The sequence below is a fragment of the Elaeis guineensis genome, chromosome 4, assembly GCF_000442705.2.
Source record: "Elaeis guineensis isolate ETL-2024a chromosome 4, EG11, whole genome shotgun sequence".
In the NCBI taxonomy this organism is placed as follows: Eukaryota; Viridiplantae; Streptophyta; class Magnoliopsida; order Arecales; family Arecaceae; genus Elaeis; species Elaeis guineensis.
In genome coordinates, this window is record NC_025996.2 from 134,037,234 (window position 1) to 134,061,929 (window position 24,696).

Consider the following 24,696-nt stretch of genomic DNA (forward strand, 5'->3'; position numbering starts at 1 on the left):
TCATCATGGCAGTAAAAGCATGGTAGATCTTCTGCAGACGAACTATATCTGAAATGCAGCTTTGTATCCAACCTTGGCTCATACATTGAATGGAGTGTACTTATGGTAGAAGATTAACCCGTTTCTAGGTAAACATATCTCAAGCTTATAACATTAGGGAGATACTATTGATCTTAAGGGGAAAAAAAAAAGAAGAAGAAAACAAGATGGCTTATGACAAATCAACTTTAGGTCTAGATAAACAAATTGACATCATCCATTCAGCAAACAGTATCTTCCACAACCACAATAATTCACATCATATAGCCTATAGGTCGTATATGTCCACCTTTGTGTTAGGGATGGCACCAATCCTGATACAGACAAGGCTAAGTTTAACAGGTTTCTCGGCCAAGAAACCGAAAAGTAAATGAGTAAGACCTCTTATCAATTCCAACTCCGCTGCACTCTCCTGATATACACCGCTCACAACTGCTTATTATCAGCAAAGGTACCCAAGAATGGTGTTTTTTAGCTTACACAGATGTCTTATGAAGAGACACTACTGTAAAGCACAAGCAGTTCCATCTGATGCAAACCAATAGAAACACATCTCTGTATGATTCAATAACCTGAATATTATGATAATATGGCTGAGGAAATTAGCAGCAAAACACGAAGCTGGAGAACATCTTGATTGTGTTATTGAATAATTGATCCTATATGTTCACTCAGCACCCTGCATGTGCAAATTCAAGCCATCAGTACCAGAGTGCATACCATGCCTATCATGAAACATTAATGAAGCCCATTACAGAAGATGCCTAATTAATGTCTCATTTCAATATATTTATCAGCATGCACCAAAAAAGTACCACCAAAAATATTCCCATTTCCCACAATACCAGAATCCTTGGAGCTTTGCTGTTGATACCTGGTTTAACAGAATATTGTGGTGATTTTGTGAAAGTTTCCACAAGCCTCTAATAAAGTAGGTATTTTCTTAGGATAGTGTTGCAGTTTATAGCAACAAAGAGGAGATTACAGTGTAATTTCAACTGTGGGTATAACAGAAATTATAACCTACCAGGTGGGAGGCACGAATTGCACTTGGAGACTTTAGACTGCACTATCGTATGAAAATAGCCATGTTTTAAAGGTGGCTGTGATATGCAAGCGCATATATGGTTAGTATATTAAATATTTAATAATAGAAATATTTTATAAATAACAGTAGTATTCATAACAAGAAATCTACCAATTAGTGCTTACTATTTAGTTCTTAATCCTTATTAGCAATAAACCAATATCCAACGTAACCATTAGCTTGAACCTCCCTTGGTTGCATAAGCCTGCTTTAAGAATGGCCACATATGTAGTTGCATAATGCTAAAAAGGCCAAACAAACACAGAAAGTGCTAATCGCAATGCATATATGCCTGAAAAGTGCTAAGTAATCCATCCCTTTGGCTCATATGTGATCCAAACTTACATATTAGTTGCTTATAGGGTATGTGGTCAGGAGGCTATGCAGCCTAATGCACCATACCTTTAAAACACTGAAAATAGCAAAAGTTGGCTTCCTTCAAGACGAATGAGCCCTTCAGCTACAACCACAAGCCAAATAGCCTGTTTATAAAAGCAACAATTATCTGGGTTGTTCATTCTACCACTTGTAATTACTATATTTCTTTTCTTCAATCAGACCATTTTGAAAACATATGTGCAAATCTGCATGCTAAAGCTGATGATAAATGGTCCTAGTCCTGTTTCTTTTGGTCATGCTCCATACCTCAAGGTTCACAAGAATTTACTAAGTATTGCACTTCACCTCAACCACTGTGCTTAGCCCAAAACACTCCTTGAAAACATTATCTGAATGATCACGGACTAAGCATTTCAACTTACACAGAGATGCCAACACTCCTAATACTAGAAGACATAAACATTGTAATTTGGTTCATCTCCTAGGAGGAAAGGATCACTGGTCAAAAGCATGCCTCCAAGACAACTAACCAGCAAATATCATGGTGAACTTGTGCATAGCTTGTTTATAATCCATGGACTGCGATTAGTACAAACCCTATGATACAGGGGTAGCAGCCCATGTATAGATCTGAATCAAGAATGGGGATATGACGACACAGACGTGCAAAATATAAATAAACTTTCTGTATGAAGATATGCTACTATACATACAAGAAGTCCATGAACACTACAGTAGACTTGCAACTTCAGACCATGTATCAATAACAGATGATTGCCTGTATTTATGTCTAGGATGCCAAACCTTGGTATCACAAAACAACTACCAAAGGTAATGTATTGTAGCCGCTTCAGGAAACTGCTTCGAAAGTCAAACTTGCACCTACTTCATGAGCATTTCCTTTTTAAGTGTTTTTTGTAAACTACCTGCTTCCTGAACCCACTCCCAATTCTAGCAAACTTGTGTTTTAATTAAACCTTGGGATGGTAAACGTCATAAAGAGGGACCAGCATTGATGTTTCATGAAATGTCAGTGTACAAGTGTCTGACAAGTGGTGTATGGTAGAGCAGCATCCCCCATGGCAGTGACCATCCATGTTCAAATGTTGCTTGTTGTCATGTACTATGTAGATATTTTTTTCCTTCCTTCCTATTAAGCATGAAGCATACTATAGTTTTTGGTAAATCCTTTTCATTCTATGCATTCTTCATTATCTTATGTCACCAGTATTCTGCTTTCCACCTTTCCTTGTTAGGCTTCTTAGGAAAAGTATTCACACATATATCAAATTTTTCTAGGTATGCAATTGGTTGAAGGACTAGATACAACCCTCCCATTGAAGAGGGCTACTTTGGATATCATAGTGAATATTAATATATTATTTGTGATGCATGTTTGCCTGCGCACACAAAGAGGGGGAGATTATAAGAGTGAGCAAGCGCACGTGCACGAGAGAGAGAGAGAGAGAGATTGTAGAAGTTCCAACCATTGGAAGTGATGTTGTAACAAAGCTTTTATTTGCCATATGGAATACAAAGTGAAACATTGACTAGATTGCTTCCAGTGTTTGCCAATGGATGTTGGGATGATAGCTGGCATGAAAAAGTTATTTTGAGCACTTGAGGAACAACTAAGATTTTGGCTCCTTGCTTCTTAAACTTGCCAATAGCTATGGATATGGTTGGGAGGCCTAATTCACAGTATTGTTAGAATCAGGCCATCCATGATACAGACTACTGTTAAAATCAGGCAACCATAATACAGACCAAAGAGTCTATATCAAGAAAAAGCCAAAAAATGATCCAAATCAGGAACTTTGGATAGTTTTCAGAAAAGATAAAACTATCTGATTTTTGATTGTGTGATCCAAACCATGGATCATCTAAACATTGAATCACCCAATCCACTTAAATTGGCTGTGCAATCTGCATGAATGAAACGGATTGAAGACTCCCCTGTTTCATGCATGAACAGTGAGGTTCCCCTCCCAAAACTTATTTTGGGAGCTTTTAGATTGCAATTAATATTTATATAGCTGATTTTTATGATGATTTAAAAAGTTGTGGTGCCAAAATGTTCTTGATTTATTTTCCTTCTAAAGAGCTCTATCTGAATTCAAATTGGGATTCGAATAAGTAACCAGCGGGTAGTTTTCTAATATAAAGAATACTAATCTCTATGTATCCAAGATCCAGTTCATTCAATATCAGGCAAGTATTGCTTGGCTGTTTACATACTAATATAGGAGTCTGATTTTCACCTGTTGTAAGAGAATTTGTATCCAACTGCAAGGAGCTCATTGGATTTCATAAAGTAACTTGCTGCGAATCCCTTCTTACCTTCTCTTTCAAAGTCTTCTATTTTACCGTTATTCGCTTCCTTTTTAACTCTCCCCAACCCAGCTTTCTCTTTTTTAAGCAAATTTAACCATGTTTCTTTCTTTACCATGCTAAACACTGGTATTAAGCAGTAGATCTCCCATGATAATCAGATTCCTCCTCTTTCTAGGGACTTGTTACATACCTTTTCCCATTTTCTAATATTTTCATATTTTAAGAATGAAAAATATTAATGGTTCACAATCTGGTCCATGATTGGATCTGTTCTGAACTGATCCCCTCTACTATTTATGATCCAGTCCCAATCTTAACAAGGTTGCTAATTCATACAACCATGAATTGCAGATGACAGTGGTAAGATTATGGCAATCTCTTTCAATTGCATGAGTAGTGACTCCATATCAACACTCGGATACATCACAGTACATGGACAGGCTCATCTGACACTGCATCAACCTGAAATCTTTTTTCTTTTTTCGAAGAAAATACATCACTATGAAATCACTCAATGAAAATATCATTTTCCTCAATGTACAAGTTTTTGCATGTCTCTTAACCAAAGTGATAGGTTTCTTATTTCAATGTCCTCATTTAGATTTGATTTAAGAGTTCACTCTCAAAAGAGTCCAAGTCCGCTAAGGATTAGTTACCTCATTTTTCCTATTTTGCTTTTTCTTATTCTTGTAGTACAAGTAATTTTGAGCCTATAAATATGTAATCCCCTGAGGGCCATCTACACAAGAATCAATTTGATGAAATTGGCCAACAGATTTTGGAGATTCCGATACCCTTGAAATGATTGAATATCCTCTTTTTTCTATTTTTCAACTCAATATAAAAAATAGAGAACTAAGTCCCTATCATTTGGTACCAAAGCAACAATGGTGTGCTATTCATGGCTCCAACAATTTTTTTCAGCAAATAGTTAATGATCCAGGATTGCAACTTGCGGCTAGACTTGAAGCAAGGCTCAATGATAAGTTTGGTCAAAAGCTTAAACAATTTAAAGAGGAAACTTGTCAACTCTCAAGCCACAATTATTCAAACCATTGAGCAACTTTGGAAGGATCATGATGGACTGGTTTTAGCATTGCTTACTATGACCACAGATTTGGTTTAAGAAAATAGCAGAAGATTTCTAAGATCACTGGCTTAAATGAGAAAACAGAGATATCGCTTAAAGTCAATCTCTCGTGAGCAAATATGGAAACCCATTGTAAAGTTGGTGGTTCTTCAAGAGGGATATCAAAAGTAGAAAGTTGAATCTCGTCAGTGCACCAACACGTAATGACTTTGTTGAAGGACTAAGGATTCCAACTTTGTTCCCTGAGTATAAACATGCGCATGGTGATCTTGCTCAACTTTACCAAGCTTCTATAATGATTGTATATTTTCTTGGCAGATTTCTAAGTGGGGATTATTATACTATTTAATTTTATGAGAAGGTCTACAAACCTCATGCATTCATGGTGACAACTATAGCTATAAGCCTACAAAAGAAGAGCTTCAATGATAAGGATGGCTGACGTTTACCTCCACTCTAAGCTCAACCATAAGGACAAGGTCATTAGAACGATTTGTGTCCAATTTGGATTGGCGATAGGACCTTATTTTAAGATGACATCGACTCTATTAGTATTAGGCATTGGTTACCCTGCAGGGTTGAAAATGGATCAGATATAGATCAAATATCAATACAACTATATCCATATCCCTTTTATTTGACAAATATGAACACAGATACAGATAATAACTGGGTACTGGTATTCAAATTCATATTTGATTGAAATAGATACAGATACAAATGCACATACAAATTGGACATTAAGCTTCGTTCTTTTCTCACTATTGTGTTCTTTCTCTCTTTTTTTACTCAAAATACCATAGATGGATAACCTATCACCAAGAGATCCATGTGAACTAGTGTAGGATTTTAACATCTGGACTAAGTGATCAAATAAGAATCTGTATTTAGTTGTTGATTGAGTATACATGATTTACTAGGCCATGTAATATGTCCAATGAGATATTCACTAGCCATCAAGGGAGAATAATTCATGTAGGTGAGGAAGATTGGTCAACCATTTATTTGACTAGCAATTTATCAAGAACATTGGTTTATTTATTTTTTTGAAAAATAATTATTATGAAGTATATTTGTTGGTACACAAAATGCTTTCTTGGAAAGAGACCTCTAGTGTCTGACCAACCCCTGAGCCCATAAATATGTTTTGGTAATTCTATCCTAAGGATGGAAATGGGTTGTCATGGAATGACACTACCGTGGGCAGTTGCACTATCACATTAACTTGTATCTCATGATGGTTATCAAACTCAAGGGGGAGACTGTTGTAAAGTTGTACTCCAAAGTCGCTCTTGATTTAGGTGCTAGATTCACATAAAATATGATAGGTCCAACAAATTAAATAGTTAATTAGTCATACATTAATAACCTTTTTATTGCGATCCCATATCCTTCTTTCACAAACTCGTATGCCCAAAACAAAATATGTTTTTTTTTTCTCAGACCATCTTACACAACAAAGTGGAATCTTTGAGTGCATATGTTTGTCTGGACTCTCCTTTTTGGCTTATAAGAAAATTTCTTTTTGGCTTATAAGCAATTTGCCTTTGGACTTTAGCCACATATAAAGGGTGTGGCTTAGGCCAATTTTAACCTTAATGCCACAAAAAGGTATTAAGTTGACTCAGTGGACACCTCAATGTGCTTTAGAACCATATCCAGATAAGGCTTTTTTAAGTGAGATACTCTATATTGACCCTCATTAGGCTTTACGAGTAGTTGGCAAATAACGGGTCACCAACCGCTTTAGTAATGGCCATCCTTCTAGAAGTTAGGAAAGTAAAGGTGGCCACTTGAGTGAGGTACATGCCTCCATAACTAAAGTAGCGAAGAAGGGACTAGCCACTTGTGTGGCTCCTCTTTCCTTGTGAAACTAGGATAGAGAAGTCAACCCCCTAAAAGTAGAGCTGGACAAGATCCAGAAGCGAGATCCGCTATATGGGGAAGCCAAGTCGCAGGCCAAACTTGATCATGCAATATCTGATTGAGATAATCTTCTTTTAAAAAAAAAAAAAATCATGTAACTTTTCAAAATCTACGCACTGTGGTGCTGCCCCCAAAAGATATAGCGCAGCTAGCAACTAGGATCAAATTCTATCATTTGGATTCCAAAACGGACCGGTCGAACCGAAAATTTCCTTTTCGGGAAAGACTGACCGGATGTATATTTAGGGCAAGAATAGACAGAAGTCAATACAAAAGTTGAGATCTACCTTCCGTAGGATTTTAGTTTTCTCATGTTTATTTCTAATAGTCATATATTTCAGGAAAGCTAAGTCTTGTTTGAATTAGAAAAGGAATCCAACCCAAATTATACAAATATATACATCGCTAGCATAAACAAAAGCAATGTATCTCAGTTTATTATTCATCAATGAAAGAAAAGGAGACCTAGACCCTACTTTCGCTATATTTTCCACCTTTTTCTATAATTTTTTTTAGAGATTTGAGTTGAGCAATTTGAAAGAATCACCTTCCCTTTTTTCCTCAATATTCCTATGCAAGCTAGGGTTTGGAGACTCCATAGGCGAGCAAGATGGATGCTTGTGGCAATTCAACAAGGGTTAAAAGTACGGAAATCATGCCTCAACCAAACTCCACCATGCATTGTCAAAAGTCTATTACTTAAGAAAAACTCTTGCATGCATAACTCACCCCTAAGCCTAAAATTTTATTTTTTTGGATCCCGTCCCATGTTCACTAGGTGGCTGGTTGCAAAAATCCAACTTCCTAGTTATAATGTCATTTAAGATCATATAAATACTATTATCACGTATTATAAGATCTTAAGCAACTCATTTTTGCTTATTGTTGTCCCTCCTTCCTAATACCCAAACTCCTAATCCTCACATGATGAGGAGCTAAAATTGAGCTGAAATCGTAGAAATATAGTGAATCTGAAAAAATATGCAAGGCTCAAGTATTCCAATGACAGATATCATTTAATAATTTTCCATAACATGTGCAAAGAAAAGGGCATCAGATGTTTGTTTTAGTTGAATATCAACTATAGAATCGTGTGCATTAATATCTCATCTTCTTTTGATAAGTAAAAAATAAACAAAAGAAAACAATAGAGTAATGTCAGAAAATTTGAGTGAACTATAAATTAATGAAGGTTATAGAAAATGTTATATTTCAACATTCAACTTTTCATACAGCCACTCAGTATCCAAACTATCTTTTGCTAGTCATACTTCATCCTTTGTATTCACCCTATATACTGCACAATTAGCATTTTTTGCATTTCCAAAATGATCCCAATCCTGGTAAGAATCCAAGACCACCTTTTAGATACATCTGCTGCTTTATGACCTATATCACCTTAATTCCAACATTAAATCTACAAATTGCATCCACAAGCTTTTCCTTCCATAACTCAAAACTGTGATGCTGTTCTAAAAGTGATACTAAATGTCTTCATAAATTACCCAATGATACTAGAATTTACATGTTGTCGTCACCGTTCCAAATGAAGGCTATATAGGTCTTCAACCAAATTCCTTTTTTCCCAGCTTTTGCATAAATCGGACACCATGGAGAATTCTTTTCCAATAAGGCTTGAAGTTTCACCTAAAACACATTTGTTTTGTATAGTAAGCTATCTAAAGCTGCATGGCTGCTATATTCAGTTATATCAGTGATGGTATTACTGAAACTGAGAGCCAAATCAAAATTTAAAACTGAAAGACCATTTTCCGACCCTTTCATCTGTAACTGACTAAACTGATTGTGGATGCTAATGTAAATATTAGGGTGTCGACGTTAAACTCTTTTTTATTGCTTTAAATGTATTTGGGCAATTAGTGTCATGGTTCACCTTCTTTGTTTGGAGTTAAAAGAGGGTAAAACAAATTCAAAGTTTATAGATCCAACCTCCAAGAGATGATTTAGACTGCATTTAGAATTTTCAGACTTTTCAAGATTTTAGAAAACTAGAAACTTATGCATTTGATAAGAAACAATGTTAGAATTAAGATTCGCCGTCTCGGTACTGGACTCCATACCGCTGAAATCCCACTAGAGTGTGGGTACATAAGACGGTACAATATGGCTTTGTCGATATGGGGTGGTATGATACAGTATACCCCGTACTATCCGATATGGAGTGGTACGACGAATGCTGATTGGAATAACACACACACACACCCCCCCCCCCCTTTCAATGGATTCTATATGAGAAAGTTAATATTTATTCCATTCCATTGAGAATAATGGAACAATTCTATTTATAAGAACAAAGAGAAGCAGATATATTCTATACCCAATAAGTACCAATATGCAATGGGAGAATTGATCCTATTTTATGGAAATGAATGCACAAATACTTGTTTGTTATTCGAACGATCAATTGCTCTGTTTGTTAAAATTTTTCTTTATTCATTCTGTCTTGCTCTATAAACCTTCCAATATATGTGTGTGTGTGTGTATTATACATATACATATAATATGTTGTGGATTCTTGGAAGTTCTTTCAAGGAAGCAGAACACCAAAGCTTGTGGTGTAGATAAAACCCTCAAAGCACTAATTTGCAAGATCTGAGCTTTGTTATCGATAATTGTACTTAAATCAAAAAAGATCTTGGGTCCTCAATGTATGTTAATCGAAATATATTATACTCTAAAATGATGCAAAACCAAAACCATAACAATAACCATAACCATAAATATCAATTGTGCCCCTACTTTATGGGATTTGCTTTATGACCATCATGGAGGGATTACGAATCCCATCCATGTTTTCTAAAACAAGATCGAAGCCATCTGCGGAAATTTGCAAGGATTCATAATTTAAGTCAAAGTATTGCATATGAAACCTCATTGGCCTGTTCTTCTTGTTGTATTACTATTATAAACAGGATTTTGTTTTGTTTAAGCCTTATAAAATACAAAACATGCACTTGTGTGCACCTTTAGATGCTAAATGTAATAGGTGACTGCCGATAGGTTTAATTTAATTTTTTTCCATAGGTATGACAGCAATTCTCATCCTTAAATGTATATAACAATACATGTATACATGCTTTGAAGGTGTAAATGCATATATTTATTCAAAATGCTGTAATCATCAAAATGTATAAACTTAAGCATGTGTGTAGACAGGTTAGAAACCTGAAATTGAAATTGCAACTTCTCATACCATTTTCTCTAAAGCATACCTGGTTGAGGGGATTGTCTGGGGATTTCTTCCATAGCTTCCATATCATATCCTTGTACTGGTTGAGGGTTAGACCTGGTTTTTCTTCCTTCAGTTTGGGAAGCTCCGCTTCTTCAAAAGCCTACACATACAACCAACAAATTTGTTGAAAACCAATTAAATATTTATTCTACAATTATCCAACCATCTTGTTCTCCCCAATAATACATATGACCCACCACCATAAAACTTACACTTAAGCATCATAAAATTTCATCCTGGACTGATTTTTACAGACTAAAGCTTGAATTGTCAAATTAACAGAGTAGCTTAAAACCAATACTAATAGCCAGCATCTAGCATCTAATACAATTAAATTAACTATCCAAGATATGCACTTCCAAACATGATGAAAATCAATCTGGGCAATGTGGAACAATGTTCATGCAAAAAGCAATAAAGTATAAATCAAAAGATAAACTCAAATTAACTGCTCCATGTAAACACAACTGCAGAAGCAAAAGAGGCAAGAATGATGAGTAAACAAGGCAGATAATGAATCATCCCACAAAGAAATTTGGAAAATAAGTTATATCAAAGAGCCAATTAGATTCCTAGATGATGCAACTGCAGAAGCTAAAAATATTAAAATGACAATACAAGTGAGAAGGATAATGAATAATTCAATAAAGAAAGATAAACTATATGAGAGAGAAAATCAGGTTCTAGAAAGCCAAAATGACAAGATTTGCAACATCTCAGAACATCAAACAACCAACTCTGATAAAAGAGATATATAATTCGAGAAAGAAATTATGAAGAAAGAAAAAAAAAAATCCAAAACTGATACTTTCAAAGGTTAGGTTTTATTAGTATAGTAACTCAAAAAATTATTAAGCATTATTTAGAAGCGCACAAGAAGCATCCATAATAGCCACCATGGTTAATACAAATACTGAAGAATGACAAAGATTCAGAATCCAACATGTTAGGTAAACTCATCAAAGTAAAAAGCAAAATATAGAACAAAAGATTGAATAGTATTTTAGAGATATTTAACAGGAAATTTAATAACATGTCTCTTTAGGTACTTAAACATGTTATGACAGGGGAAAAGAAAATATCAATCATTGATCACCAACTTAGAAATAAGTAGCCAAGGACAATGGCACAGAAATTCTGAACTGTAAACTAAAAGGGATCATGTGAACAAGATTAATGCCTACTGAGATAAAAGAATCTAATCAGAAATACTATAGTTATTAGAGGTGCATCCACTCCATTCACATCAATTTTGTTCAACTCTCATTATTAATAACTAAATTGAGTTAGATTTATACAAATTATTCTAAGTGCTGACCATGCCGACAAGGCATTGGCACTGGTCACACGTGTGCTGCAATGCCCTGCATAATTGGGACGGAAATTTCCATGGTAAGATTATCTGCATCGTCACCATATGTGAATGATCCAATGGAAAGACTTTGTATACCATTCTAGGAAGAAATTTTGAATCTCCAGAAGCAACTAGGGGGTTTTCGATCCATTCAGGAGTTCAAAATCCCCAGTTTCCTTGAAAAGGAATCACCTTTCATATACTATTATCCCTAGAAATCTCAATTCTTAAACATAATAATAGCAATAATTATAACAACTAATATACAAAAAGAAAGAAAAGAAGAAGGAAGAAAAGCAATCATCATCATCATACCTTGAAGGAGGCCTTGAGTCTTCTCTCGGGGTGGCAATCCGGGGGCAGCTGGGGCTCGGCGACGGCCATGCGGGCGATGGCGTCCTCGACGGAGTGGGCCTCGATGACGGAGTCATCCCGGTTGGTGTTGGCGACGAGGACCATGCGCTCGTACTCCTCCTCCTCGGCGGTGCGGCTCTGGCGCTTCTTGGCGGCCTCGGCGTTGCGGAGCATGCGCTGGCGCTCTTCCTCCCGGCGGCGCTCGAGCTCGGCCTCGGTGACCTTGGGGACGGTGGGGATGGACACGCGGCTGACCTTGCGGTCGGGCTTGCGGCCGGCTTTCTCCAATTCTTGCTGCTCGACCTCAGCAAGCTTGCGGTTCTCGGCCTTGCGGGCAGCGGCCTCGGCGCGCTTCTCGGCCTCTTCCTCGCGCTTCTTGGCGGCGCGGGACTTGGAGCCCTCGGCCGCGCGCCAGTACTCCTCCTCCTTCTCGCGGGCCGCGCGCTCCTTGCGGTCCGCCTCCACCGCGCTGCGCCGCGTGCGGGTCGCCTCCGCCTTCGAGTTCACGCCCATCTTCTTCGGCATCTTAGCCCTCGTCTTCCTTCTTCTTCTTCTTCTTCGGTGGATTAATTGATTGATGTGGAGGAGAGGAGGGCTGGGAATTGGAATTTACGTAAAGGACGACGCTGGATCCTCCTCTCGCGCTAGGGTTTCTCTATCCGTACTCTTGTCAGGTGACTGATGGGATGAGTTCTGGCTACGGATCCCACGCGAATAAAAGCTCACCCCTCGCGGAGAGATAATATCCGGCACTAAAGCTGGAAATGGGCTCGGTCCGGCCCGACTGCAAATCGAGCTTCGATCTAGATTCGGACAAAAACAAATTAGATTTGGATTAAGATATAAAGCCTACTTCATTTTTGAACTGGATCAGGATCTATTATTGATCTGGTCAGAATCTGGGCCCGATTCAAGTCCCATTCTAGCCCGACATTCAGACGAGAGCCCATTTAAATTATCCAGTGATAGTGATTTCTGATGTAAGGCTGGACGGATTGGTGTTAGATAATAAAAGTTGTCGATACTTTGTTTCTCTCAGATTTCTGAACTCATCGACTACCCCACATCTACCTCATAGTCAAATCCTTGCCTCATCTACGTAGCAAGCTTGAATTGTTTGTATCTGATAACATCGAGCCCATGCGTGGGGACATAAAGGTTATGGCAGTATTAAATTGAGTTCTAAAAATATCTTTTGTTATTGTGAAGCTCAAAATCTCAAATAAAAAAATTAGATGACGTCATACTGGAGTGGTTGTAGCGATCCGATCCGAATCTTCTAAAAAGAAACTTGCAAAATAAATCAAAAATCGATAAAAATCTTCCGATCTTTGATCCTCCAATGCTCAAGTCAGTTTGAGTCTCGAGAACAGAAGATGGAAAAAGTAGAATAGAGAGCATGAGGATTTATATGGAGCTAGAGAGTTTGTGATTTTGTGGGAGCTAGAGTCTCAATAGTGGAGTCTCTCTCTAGTTTGAGCTCTAATTTGAGCTGGAGACTTAGAAGTCAGAACTTATTTGGAGGAACCGTTGGCCCTCTATTTATAAAGAGACTGATGAGGCCTTTAGAACAGTTTGTTAGGCCATTAGAGAAGTTTGTTACGTTATAGGTAAGCTAGAACATAGCTGTATGTATTAGTTGGAAATGAGGTCATACTTAGCCATTTGTGCCAGTCATGGATGAGTTGTAGCACAGCTGTATGTGAGATCGTGGCTAGTTGTAGCTTAGTTGTAGAGATCATGGTGGACTTTAACAAAATGACTGTGGCCGTCAATGTAACAGTTCACCTCGATAAAATATCGGGGTGAAATCAAGTATCATATAAGATCTTGAACGTCTTGGATATATGTAATACTATGCTTCAAGTCGGTATTTATATGAGCAAAAGCCAATTCAAGTAGCTCAGGTCGGTGTTTATATGAGCTGAAATGTGTCAGATCAATATTCAGCTACCAAATCAGGTTGGCATTCAGCTTCCAATTCAGGTCGGCTTTATATGAACTCAGCCTCCAATTTAGATTGGTTTCCTTATGAACTCAGTCTCTAATTTAGGTTGGCTTCCTTATAAGCTCAGTCTCTTATTTAAATCGATTTTATATGAACTCAGCCTCTAATTCAGGTCGGCTTTATATGAACTCAGCCTCCAATTCAAGTCGGCTTTCTTCTGAGTTGAGGTGGAATAACCTCCACAATACTTGCCCTCCACTTCTGAGTCTCAAAAATTTATTTTGGACAAAAGAAATAGCACAATGAATAAGTTTTCAGCTTACTCGAGGTGGTGAATTTGAACCATTTGATTTTTCAAGTGAACTGCTCGTAATCTTGAGTAAATCAGAAGATATCCTCGATCCAGAGATCGGTATTTAATAGAACTTCAAAATAACCTCGATCCGGAGATCGATAATAGAATTCTAAAATAACTTCGATCCAGAGATCAATAATAAAATTTCAAGATAACTTTGATCTGGAGATCTGTATTTGATAGAATATCAAAATAACTTTGACCTTGAGGTCGGTATCTATATGAGTTAAAAGATAATATCGATTCATAAATCGATATTTAGGAGATTTTAGCTCCGTTTGTACCTCTCGGGGCTCTACCAATCTGAAGATTGGATTTGAAAAGATTTTATCTCCATTTGGACCTCTCAAAGCTTTACTAATTCAGAAATTGAATTTGAAGAGATCTTATCTTTATTTGGGCCTCTCGAGGCTTTACCAATTTGGAGATTGGATTTGAAGAGTTATCTTCATTTGGACCTTTCGGGGTTTTATCGATTCAGAGATCGAATTTGAAAAGATCTTATCTTTATTTTGGCCCTTCGGAGCTCTACCAATCCAGAGATTGGATTTTTGATGATCTCGGCCTTTTGATGAGGTCGGCCTTTATCTTTCTAATGAAATCAGCTTTTTGGTGAGCTAGGCTTTCTAATGAGTCTCTATTGATCTTTTTGTTGAGGTCGGCTTTTTGATGAGCTAGACTTCCTGATGAGCCTTTGTTGATCTTTTTGTTAAGATCGGTATTTTCATGAGCTCAGCCTTTACCCTTCTAATGAAGTCGGCTTTTTGATGAGCTAGACTTCGTGATGAGCCTCTATTTTCTCAACTTAGTCTTTGTCTTATCTTTGGGTTTAACATTTATCATGGCTTTGTTTAATTTATGCTTCGGCTCATGTGCTCAAGAATCTGTGGTCTTGCAAAAAAGGAGTAAAATAATAGATAGGGCTTGGGAGTCTATTACAATGAAGGTCATGCATTCTATTTGAGAGCCTTTGGATTCTATTGACTACTTATTCTTTGCCTCAACTAGAGCTTATTTTTGCTTTATGTTGGCCTGGTTTTGACTTCGATTCGGCCATGATTTTGATTCTGACTTGGCTATATTTTTCTCCTTTGATCCTGTAAGAAGAAAAAAAGAGAAAACAACAGGTAAAAGCTTAGGAGTCTTTTACCATAGGTTCTTGTTTGAGAACTCACTAGTTCTGCTTTACTCGTTGTTTGGCTCAGGCTTGATCTATGCTTTGAATCATTTTGATTTTGGGTGGAGATCAGGTTCTCTCCTCTCTCTTTTCTTTTTTTTTATCAATCTTTATCTGGACTTTGAAGACACCTACAGGTCTCCTTGGCGTTGTCCGGGGTTGAATGCATATGGAGATCTTTTGTGTCAAGTCAGTGGACTACTGTCCAAGAATTTCCCTTTGTTTTTTCAATCCGGAGTCATTCCTTCTGGCATTTTCCATAATAAAACACTTGGAACTATATATTGTCTTGTCAGTCTTTCCAATACCTTTTGCAATTGTGGCCTATAGGGATCGAGTTAATCCAGCTCTGTGACAAGAGGCTCCATTCCAATCCTCTTGAACAACCTCATCTCCATCGAATATGAGCACCAAGTTTTGGGAGTAGATAATGACAGGGTTTCTTGAGATCATCTTCTTGACGGACTTCTCCAGCCCTGAACCAAAAGAAGCAGAGGTCATGGATCGGATGGTGAGGGCTCCACCTATTGCTTCGTTAGTGCAGCGGCGGAAGACGGTGGAGCGCAGGGAAGGACAGAGAGGAGAAAGAGGTGAGTGGCGAGAGATGATGGTGCCACACGTTCTTAAGGGCCAGGGAGAAAGCCACGTTCATTCGCATCAGATAACATCTCTCTGCCATTGATCCTCTCCAGGCCAAAGCCTTCCCCTGCAGTCATTGATGGTGACATTTCACTTCGATAAATCTCCGACAAGGGTCTGGGGGGTACCATATACAAAAGGCCGATCTGAGGGGGTTTAGTGATGGGAGATCATCGATCGAGTTATGCCAGTGTTGGAAAGTCACCAATTGGGTTGGTTGAGTTTTTCATCGGGAAGTACACAGGAGTAGAGCCACTGACGCGCAGAGCTTTGAGGTCGGGAGATTACTGAGCTAGCAGTGCTTGGTCATGGGAATCCACACAGGTGAATAGGAGCCCAGAGAATGCTGACCTGATTGGGTGTGAGGGCGTTTTGAGATCGAAAAACTACCGACCTGGGTGGTTTGGCACCAGATTGCACATTGAATGCGGGCGACATTGGAGAAGGCCAGTCTGGAGGTGCTTGGCTTTGGGGTGCTGTTGATCCGGAAGAGTTGACATCGGGAGGCCACTGAGCCATCAGAGTTAGGCACCGATAGGTGCATAGGAGCGTACGTGGACGTGGAGGAGAGATCTAGAGACCCAGGGGCCATCGATTCGGTGGAGTGCACCATCCGGATGCCTTCGATCCGAAGGAATCAGCACCAGGAGAAGCATGGGCATGGAGAAGTTGCCTGATCGGGTGGCACTTGGATGCTGGGAGGCCTGCGGACATCGGGAGGTCGCTAATTGGGTGGCACTTGGACGTCGGGAAGCTCACAGACGTCAGAATCTTCACAAGCGTCAAGAGGCTCAAAGATGTCGAGATCTTCACAAGCATCGAGAGGTCCTGGGGGTTGGGAACCGACTCTCCTTTGCTCTCCACCTTTTCATCTTTTCTTTTCTTTGCGGTTCTTTTCTTTTTTCTTCTTTTTTTTCTTTTTTTCTTTTTGTTTATGTCACCTGTAAGGTGACTTTGGCCATATCCGAGGTCAGGCACAGGAGGATTTTCTCCTCTCTTTTTCCTTTTCCTCATTTGATTTTTGCTTTGGCTCATGAACTTATTGACCTGCAAGAAAAAAGAAAAAACCAGAATAATAGATGGGATTATCACCACAGAGGTCCTAAGTTCTGTTTGAGGGCCTTGGAAAAAAAGGAGGCCAAAAATGATATTCTTGACCCTTGTCATGTTCTCAAGCACCGGGGCCGACCTTCTAGTTTTTTGAATTGGTGAGTGCTGTTACTTCATAGTATGTGGGGCCATCTCCATTAATTCTATGAGTTGACAACTTAAGACTTTAAGGGTGGCACAGTGAGGCGATGTGACCTGATAAGGCTACACAAAAGAATCTGACATCCTATAGATAAGAATTGAGATATTAAAAAAAAAATTACTAAAAGTTTATTTTCGGAGAAGAACTTTAATTTGCCCCCAATCTCCATTAAAGTAGAGGTGAAATTGTTTTCGATGCATCTCCAAAAGATGGTGAAGATGGAGAAGTTTTATACTCTCTAATTCATCATTTTTCTAAAAAGTTTCTGGGTAGGCTTTCCTTTTAGTGTCAATCTATTATTGTGAGGCTTAAAATCTCAGGTAGAAAGATTGGATGATGCCATGCTGGAGTGGCTGCAGTGATTCGAGTCTCCTTAAAAAAAAATCTATAAAATAAGTCAAAAATCGATAGGGATCCTCCAATCTTTGATCCTTCGATGCTTAAGTCAGTTTGAGCCTCGAGAATAGGAGGTGGAAAGAGTAGAATAGAGAGCATAAGGATTTATATAGAGCTAGAGAGTTTGTGACTTTATGGGATCTTGAGTCCTAGTGGTGGAGCCTCTCTCTAGTTTGGGCTCTAGTTTGAGCTTGGAACTTGAAAGTTAGAATTTACTTGGAGATCCCTTGGCTCTCTATTTATAGAGGGACTGATGAGACTTTTAGAGGAGTTTGTTAGGTCATTAGAGGAGTTTGTTAGGCTGATGGAGGACAGCTGTAGGTAAGCTAGAGCATAACTATATGTATTAGTTGGAAATGAGATCATACTTAGCTATATGTACCAGTTGGGGATGAGTTGTAGCACAGCTGTACGTGAGATCGTGATTAGTTGTAGCTTAGTTGTAGAGATTATGATGGGCTTTAACAGTATGACTGTGGCTGTCAATATAATAATTCACCTCGATAAAATATCAGGATGAAATTAAGTATCATACAAGACCCTGAATATCTCGGATATATATAATAGTCTGCTTCAAATTGGTATTTATATGAGTAGAAGTTAATTCAAGTAGCTTAGGTCAGTGTTTATATGGGCTGAAATGAGTCAGATCAGCATTCAGCCTCCAATTTAGGTTGGCATTTAGCTTCCAATTTAGGTAGACTTTATATGAACTCAATCTTCAATTTAGATCAGTTTTCTTATGAACTCAGTCTCTGGTTTAGGTCGGCTTCCTTATGAGCTCAGCCTCTTGTTCAGATCAGCTTTATATGAACTCAACCTTCAATTTAGATCGGCTTTCTTCTGAGCTAAGGTAGGATAACCCCTACAATATCTCTCATATGATTTTGTCAATTCTCCCTTCCAGAATGCTTAGTGTGTGTTAATAGATAATAATATTTTTCAAAAAAATAACCAAAGAAGTAAGAAATAATTGTTGTGGGATCGCTGTATTGGTTTGTGGGTAATCTTTATCATATATAAAAATGGTAGTTCAAGCATTACCAAGGTCTCGTCACTTCTTGATTTCTTCCATTTCCATCATCTTCATCATCACAGTACTCCAACCCTTATTCATCAGAATAGGCAAGTATGAATCGATTTTTCTTGTTATCCTTACGTATGGAACCATTTGCATTATACCTGTTCTTGGACAACAATTTTCTACTAAGTGCCTCTAGCTGGACCTCGCTCCTAGCCTCTCCTCGCATTCGAAATCAGATCCTAGGGCATCACGGTGCTCCTGGCCAATGACCATGTGAAGGGCCTTCAGGTTCGCTGAGGCGACGCTTGGGTTTCACCATTTAATCGATTTTTGATATCTTTATCATCAACATCAGCGATCAAATTCAGGTAAACTATTATCGCTTCTCCTCTACTCTATGCTCATCCTCCCTCCTCTTCTCAGCAACCTCCCACTGCTTTATCCTTTCATCTTCACGGCTATCCTCCTCGCCGCTCTGACTACGGGACCGATCTATGTTGCTGCAACATGGTAGAGGAGACAGAGAAGGAGAGGAGAGGGCTAGTGATCTGGGAGAATCGGGGATTGAGATCTAAAAGAGAGAGAGGGAGCTCTAGAAGTTGAGAGAGAGAAAGGAGAGAAAAATAGAGGGAGGGTGTTCAGGCCGGATCTTGGGCTCGGGCTTGGGTCGGTCCGATTGGGTTCAAACCAGTCTCGGGCCTTAAACTTTAAAATATTTTGGGATCTAAGACTGGCCCGAAGCCCAAAAAATATCCGAAGTCTAAAAATAATTTTTGGGCTGGGCTCGAGTAGGGTGTGACTCAGCCCAGTTCGGCCCATTTCCAGCCCTATCCAACATGTGGGCTATGCAGTCCACTGGTGAGATGGAGCTGAGATGAGGCTTGAGCTTGACCCTAATCAAAATATTTGGATTTGAAATCTGGCTTAATATCAATCGAGCCTTAATACTTGAATTAGGATTTGACTTGATAAAAAAAATAATAATGCTCAAAAACTCAATTACCGACCAAGACATACACGAGATCAAGTCTAAGCTTGAATTGGAAATTAAGTCATAAATAAAAATATGATTAAAATATAATATAATATTTTAAATTATTAAATTTTTATACATTATAAATAAAATATACTATTATTAAAAAAAATATTCAATTAGATTTGTTGGTTTGTGAGTCGAGTATTTTGCTACTAGAGTTCCATTCAAAAAACTATTGAAGCTCGATTCATTTAGTATCAATTGAGTCAAGTTAAGCTTGGACTTGAGTCAAACATAAGTAGCTCACGAGTTACTCTACTCATTTGCACCCATACCATGCAGCCCTTCACTGAGACACATTATCATAGATTTTATTCGTTCGTGATTGACATATAGGAATACATCTCGATGACTAGCGTAGTGCATCCAATGTAGGATATAATTTGCTTCTCCCTTCATGTTATATAGAAATTATATCTTACACCCAATTTACCAGCTCAGCGGTACACCAAATCAATAAAATAATAAAAACTTCTTCATTATTTTCTTAGAGTGGTAAATATGGCAGCCGCCTCCCATCCACCACCACAATCACCATTGCCACCACCAGACTAAGAAACCACCTTCTCCTCTCCCAAAATCCTAAATCACTGAAATCCACTACCCTCATCCTCATCAATCAAATTGCCACCCCCTTCTCCATCTTAGTCACCTCCCGATCTTCTTAAAAAAGAGCCTCTTTTTCTTGAATTAGAGTTGTCGCTACCTACTTAGATCTCAGACTCTCTCCCCCTCCTCCACACCCTCAAGTTCCACCCGACTACTTGTGAGATCCTCTATGATCTCTTCCTCTTGAGCTCCTATCCTTAGCTAAGATCATCAACCTTGCTAGCTACGACTGTATGGTCATGGCCCTAATGGCATTTTTGAGGCCCTCCCCTCCCTCTATGCCCTCATTACTACTCACACCATGGCCATCCTTTGCCTTCTGAAACTCTCTACCACATGGGCCAAGAAGGCCCTTAACCTTAGCCCCAAGGGCTGCATACCCCCATGATCGAGTCCCTCACAACTATTGAGCTTGCCATCTCCTTTTGTTGTTTCTCGCCACATGACATCTTCAAGTCTGCCCATACAATGGTGCATGCCCCACCTATGACATCAATAATAACTACATAGTACGAGTTGGTACATCAGACGTAGGATATAATTCTCCTAGCCATAGTCTGGAAGAGAGGAGAATATTCCAACAAATATAAATGAGAAATGATTGATTCAATTGTTTATAATTTTTTAATAAATAATATATAAAAATTATTTAACCATTGATTCAGTCCCTTTTTTGGCAGAATAATTTATATTTAGGGATTTGTTTCTAAATTTATTAACTAGATGGTAGTCTATATATATATATATTTTTTTCCTTATTTTTTCTAATTGGATTGATTATTGTCATTCAATCTATTGTGATTTTAGTTAATATGAGAAAAAGTATGGTGGGTTAGCAATTTCTTTTTGGGTAAAAAAAATAACCCTTTGCATTTTAGGCAGATTTGCAAATATCCCTCTACATGTTAAAATACTGTAATGTCAATCTTCCATTTTACATATTATTACAATGTAACTTAATAACCTCTTGATTGAGCCAGAGATGTCATCCATGCCTATGTGGCTAGTTATTGGTTGACATAGTTGTTTTCCTTTTCTTTTAAGGGATAGAGAAGCTGACGTAGAGGTTTTGATGAATAATTTTGATTAATTTAAGAGAGAGGAGAGAGAAAAGAAGAGATAGAGATGAGAGAGAGCATGAAAGAGAGAGAAGGAAAATGAGAGACATGAAGCCTCTCTCTTCCTCACATCCAAGAAAAATAGAGGGCCAGTTCAAACATGGCCAATGGGTGGTGGCTCATGGTGATGTCCTGTGGTAATAGTGGCGATAGCGATGGTGATGATCAATGACCGATTGGATGGAAGAAAAAATAAAAAAAATCTATGAAGAAATTGGTCCAAAAAAAAAAGATCATTCAAAATTAGCTCCCTAAGCCGACGGTTGATACCCCATTGTGAGAACCCAAAGCACTCAAAATAATGGCGAAGGCTGGACCAACTGGTGGCTAGCAAAAGTTGACAGAGGAAAAAAATTAAAACTGGGCACTCCTGTTCAAAGATGAGTATGGCGACTCACTGGCTCTAATTCGAGTGCGACAGTGGCTATAAAACTGAAAAAAATATAGAGGAATCAAGGGCTTAGGTCCTTACTTAAATCTGGTGAGGCCAAGAAAGTGATTCGGTGATCTTTTCTGATGAAAAATCTAGGATAAAAGCATAATGAAAACTCGGAATTGGTGGGGCTTTCTCATGATTTTTTGGTGGAGTCCATAGAAGGAGTCATGAGGCTTTTATATATAAGGTCCTAGGGCCTTAGCTTTGTTTCCAGCTTGCCCTAGGACTTGATTCCACCCGAATCAGGAGAGGAAGAAGACTCTAGTTAGGAGTCTTCTTTCTTTCGCGAGCACGTGCCGAGCATGCATGCAAAGGATGCGCCAAAACTTATTTTTTTAGGGGGGAGTTAAAATAAATCTAGGTCTTTACCAACTAGCCATGTTAGTCTCTCTATCTCTTAAAAAAAAAAAAACAACCATGTCATCTAATAACCAGCCATGTAGAAATAGATAACATCTTTGGCCTCAATCTGGAGGTCTCTGGATGACATTGCAATCATATGTAAAATGAAAGGTTGACATTACGATATTTTCACATATAGGAGGATATTTGCAAATCGACCAAAAATGCAGAGGGTTATCTTTTTTATCCTTTCTTTTTCCCAAGAAACACCTTGAGTGTGAATCTTAGAACTCCTAGGACACATAGTGGATAAGCAAAATATTTTTTTTTCCTTTTCAAGTAATAAAACTAGATATGAATTGCAAATTCCAAGAACGAAAAACCAACTAAATTAACATATATTAATGGATTTTTTTATTATATATTAGTATGTCTTAAATATTTTTGTTAATTTTTTCTTAAAAAAATATCTTTGATTATTAACTTTTAAATCAGGTATGTAGCTTTTCTTTCTATTTGTGCCTATGACAAGATATATGATTGTATAGCCATTGCGAGGATCTATATGGGGAACCTTTTAGTCCCGCATCAATTACCCACCATGAGATCTTGGATACTTATACAAGATCTTTTTAGATAAAGTTCTAGATCATTATAAATGATATTTATTACCAGCAAAGGTTGATATAGCTCAGGCTGATGAGCTGAAGTTGACAATGAGGGGTAGAATGAAGGCTCAGGGATTATGGAAGTTGGCCGGAGATCCAGGAATAGTCAGAGAGGATCGGATCTGCAACTTGACCTCTACGAGTACCCTTGAAACACCATAAATAAGGGAAGTCTACTTGCTAATGCTTTTTCCGTGAAGACCCTGCAATGCCTAAGTTAGTCGATCTTAATGAAATAGAAGAGATTTCAAGAGAGATAGAAAAAGGAGATGAGATCAAGAGGATAATGAAAATGAGTGAAAAGTCAAAGTTTGTACGAGAGGAGGAGAGCTGGATGAGTTTAATAGAGATCTAGTCCCTCTAGAACTTCACTCAGCCTGAAACTATGAGGATCACTCGGGTAGATCTACACTAATATTGATTCTTTGAGTATACACTGAGGAAGGCATGGCTCGAAGGCTACTCTAGAGACTCGTTAGGACTTCAGACAACTTATAAGGACTTGTAGGTACTTAGAAGGGCTTAGACTTTGGAAAACTCAAGAAAGACTTACATGAAGGATCCTCGAATAGAGTTTATATAAATAAGGGTTAGAGCCTGTCGCATAAAGGACATGTGAAGGAGGTTGGGGATAACTATTTTATAAGTCTAGAAATTTGCTATGATTTGGTGAGATACAGATCTCACAATTAGAGAGATTGTTTCATCATTATGGGCCAGCTATCTTCGAGTGAAAGAAGATTTGAGTTTCTCCATGCATCTTTGGAATGGCCACATGGTGGAAATTGGTTGGCCAAGGTAATGGACTTCGTGGTTGGTCCATGTCAGGATCCCATTGGTCGACCGTGCAATATTATGTGGGTCGGGTCTGATAAGTGGTGCGGTGGACCCATAAGATCTTGTGTAGCTTATCCATCCAAAATCTTTTGGCTTGGTCCAGCCATATCTTTAGGCCCTGCAATATGGCCATATTGGTTACCTCAACTTTTCTATTGGCTTGAGGGTCTCCTATTGAGGTGAATCGATGATCAATATGCAGGTTGGCACAGAATTCTTGAAAGCGAGAGTTGTCAAACTATCTCCCATTATCAATAATGATGACTGGTGGCAATACTAAGTGGCAAATGATGGATCTCTAGACAAAATCCTGAGCATTCTTCTCAATTATCTAGTTTAGTGGCTTGACCTCAATCCATTTCATGAAATGGTCGATTATCACCATTAGGAACTTCCTCTACCTAATGGTTTGTGGGAAAAGTTTGAGGATATCCATTCTCCATTGCATAAATGGCTAAGGTGTATTGATCAGAGTGAATAGGGTTATCGGCTACTGTTGGATGTCGACATATCATTGGCATTAGTCATACCACTTCACATAGTCAGCTATGTTTTTCTGAATGCTTAGTCGATAGTAGCCCTACTACATGACTTTATAGGCTAAGGTCTTCCCCCCATATGATTTTCATAGATACCTTCATGGACTTTTCAAAGTGTGTACTCTACTTCGAAAGGTTAGAGACAATGGAGGAGCAACATTGAGAAGGACCTCTATTAGAGCTTCCCCTCTAGTAGCACATAATAAATGGCTTGACTTTTGATCCTTTGAGCTTCGCTCTTGTCTATAGGGAGCTTTCCCTTATAGAGGTGGTTGACTATGAATCTATCCAGCTTGGCTCCAAGTCAACTTACAAAAATTGGGTCGGCTCCTCCGCAATGCTTGGTTTGTTGAGCACCTCCAAGGAGACAATCCTTTAGAGATCGGCTGAGGTATTTTTTGATTTGGATATCTATAAAATCTTAAACTTGTCAAAGGAGAAAGAGATATCTCGTACCTTCTGGAGATATTTTACCATCCTTAGAGCTCTACCCTCATATTCTCCCAGGATTTTTCCAACCACCAATTGAGAGTCATTGAAGGCT

General features: G+C 38.4%; 1 protein-coding gene across 2 annotated transcripts; it reads right to left on the minus strand.

Moving 5' to 3' along the window:
• Positions 1 to 211: 211 nt before the first annotated feature.
• Positions 212 to 12,477, minus strand: LOC105042586 (uncharacterized). Of its 2 annotated transcripts, XR_003800533.2 has the most exons (4): positions 11,738 to 12,477; positions 10,049 to 10,168; positions 5,339 to 5,459; positions 212 to 718 (listed from the first exon to the last, which is right to left on the minus strand). XR_003800533.2 is itself a non-coding variant. In XM_010919873.4 (3 exons), exons 1-3 carry the CDS (start codon positions 12,299 to 12,301, stop codon positions 707 to 709), a joined length of 696 nt encoding a protein of 231 aa, XP_010918175.1. In that variant the 5' UTR covers positions 12,302 to 12,475; the 3' UTR covers positions 212 to 706. The 2 variants fall into 2 exon arrangements, 1 of the variants encoding a protein (XP_010918175.1); XM_010919873.4 differs by lacking the exon at positions 5,339 to 5,459 and having other exon boundaries at positions 11,738 to 12,475.
• Positions 12,478 to 24,696: the final 12,219 nt, after the last annotated feature.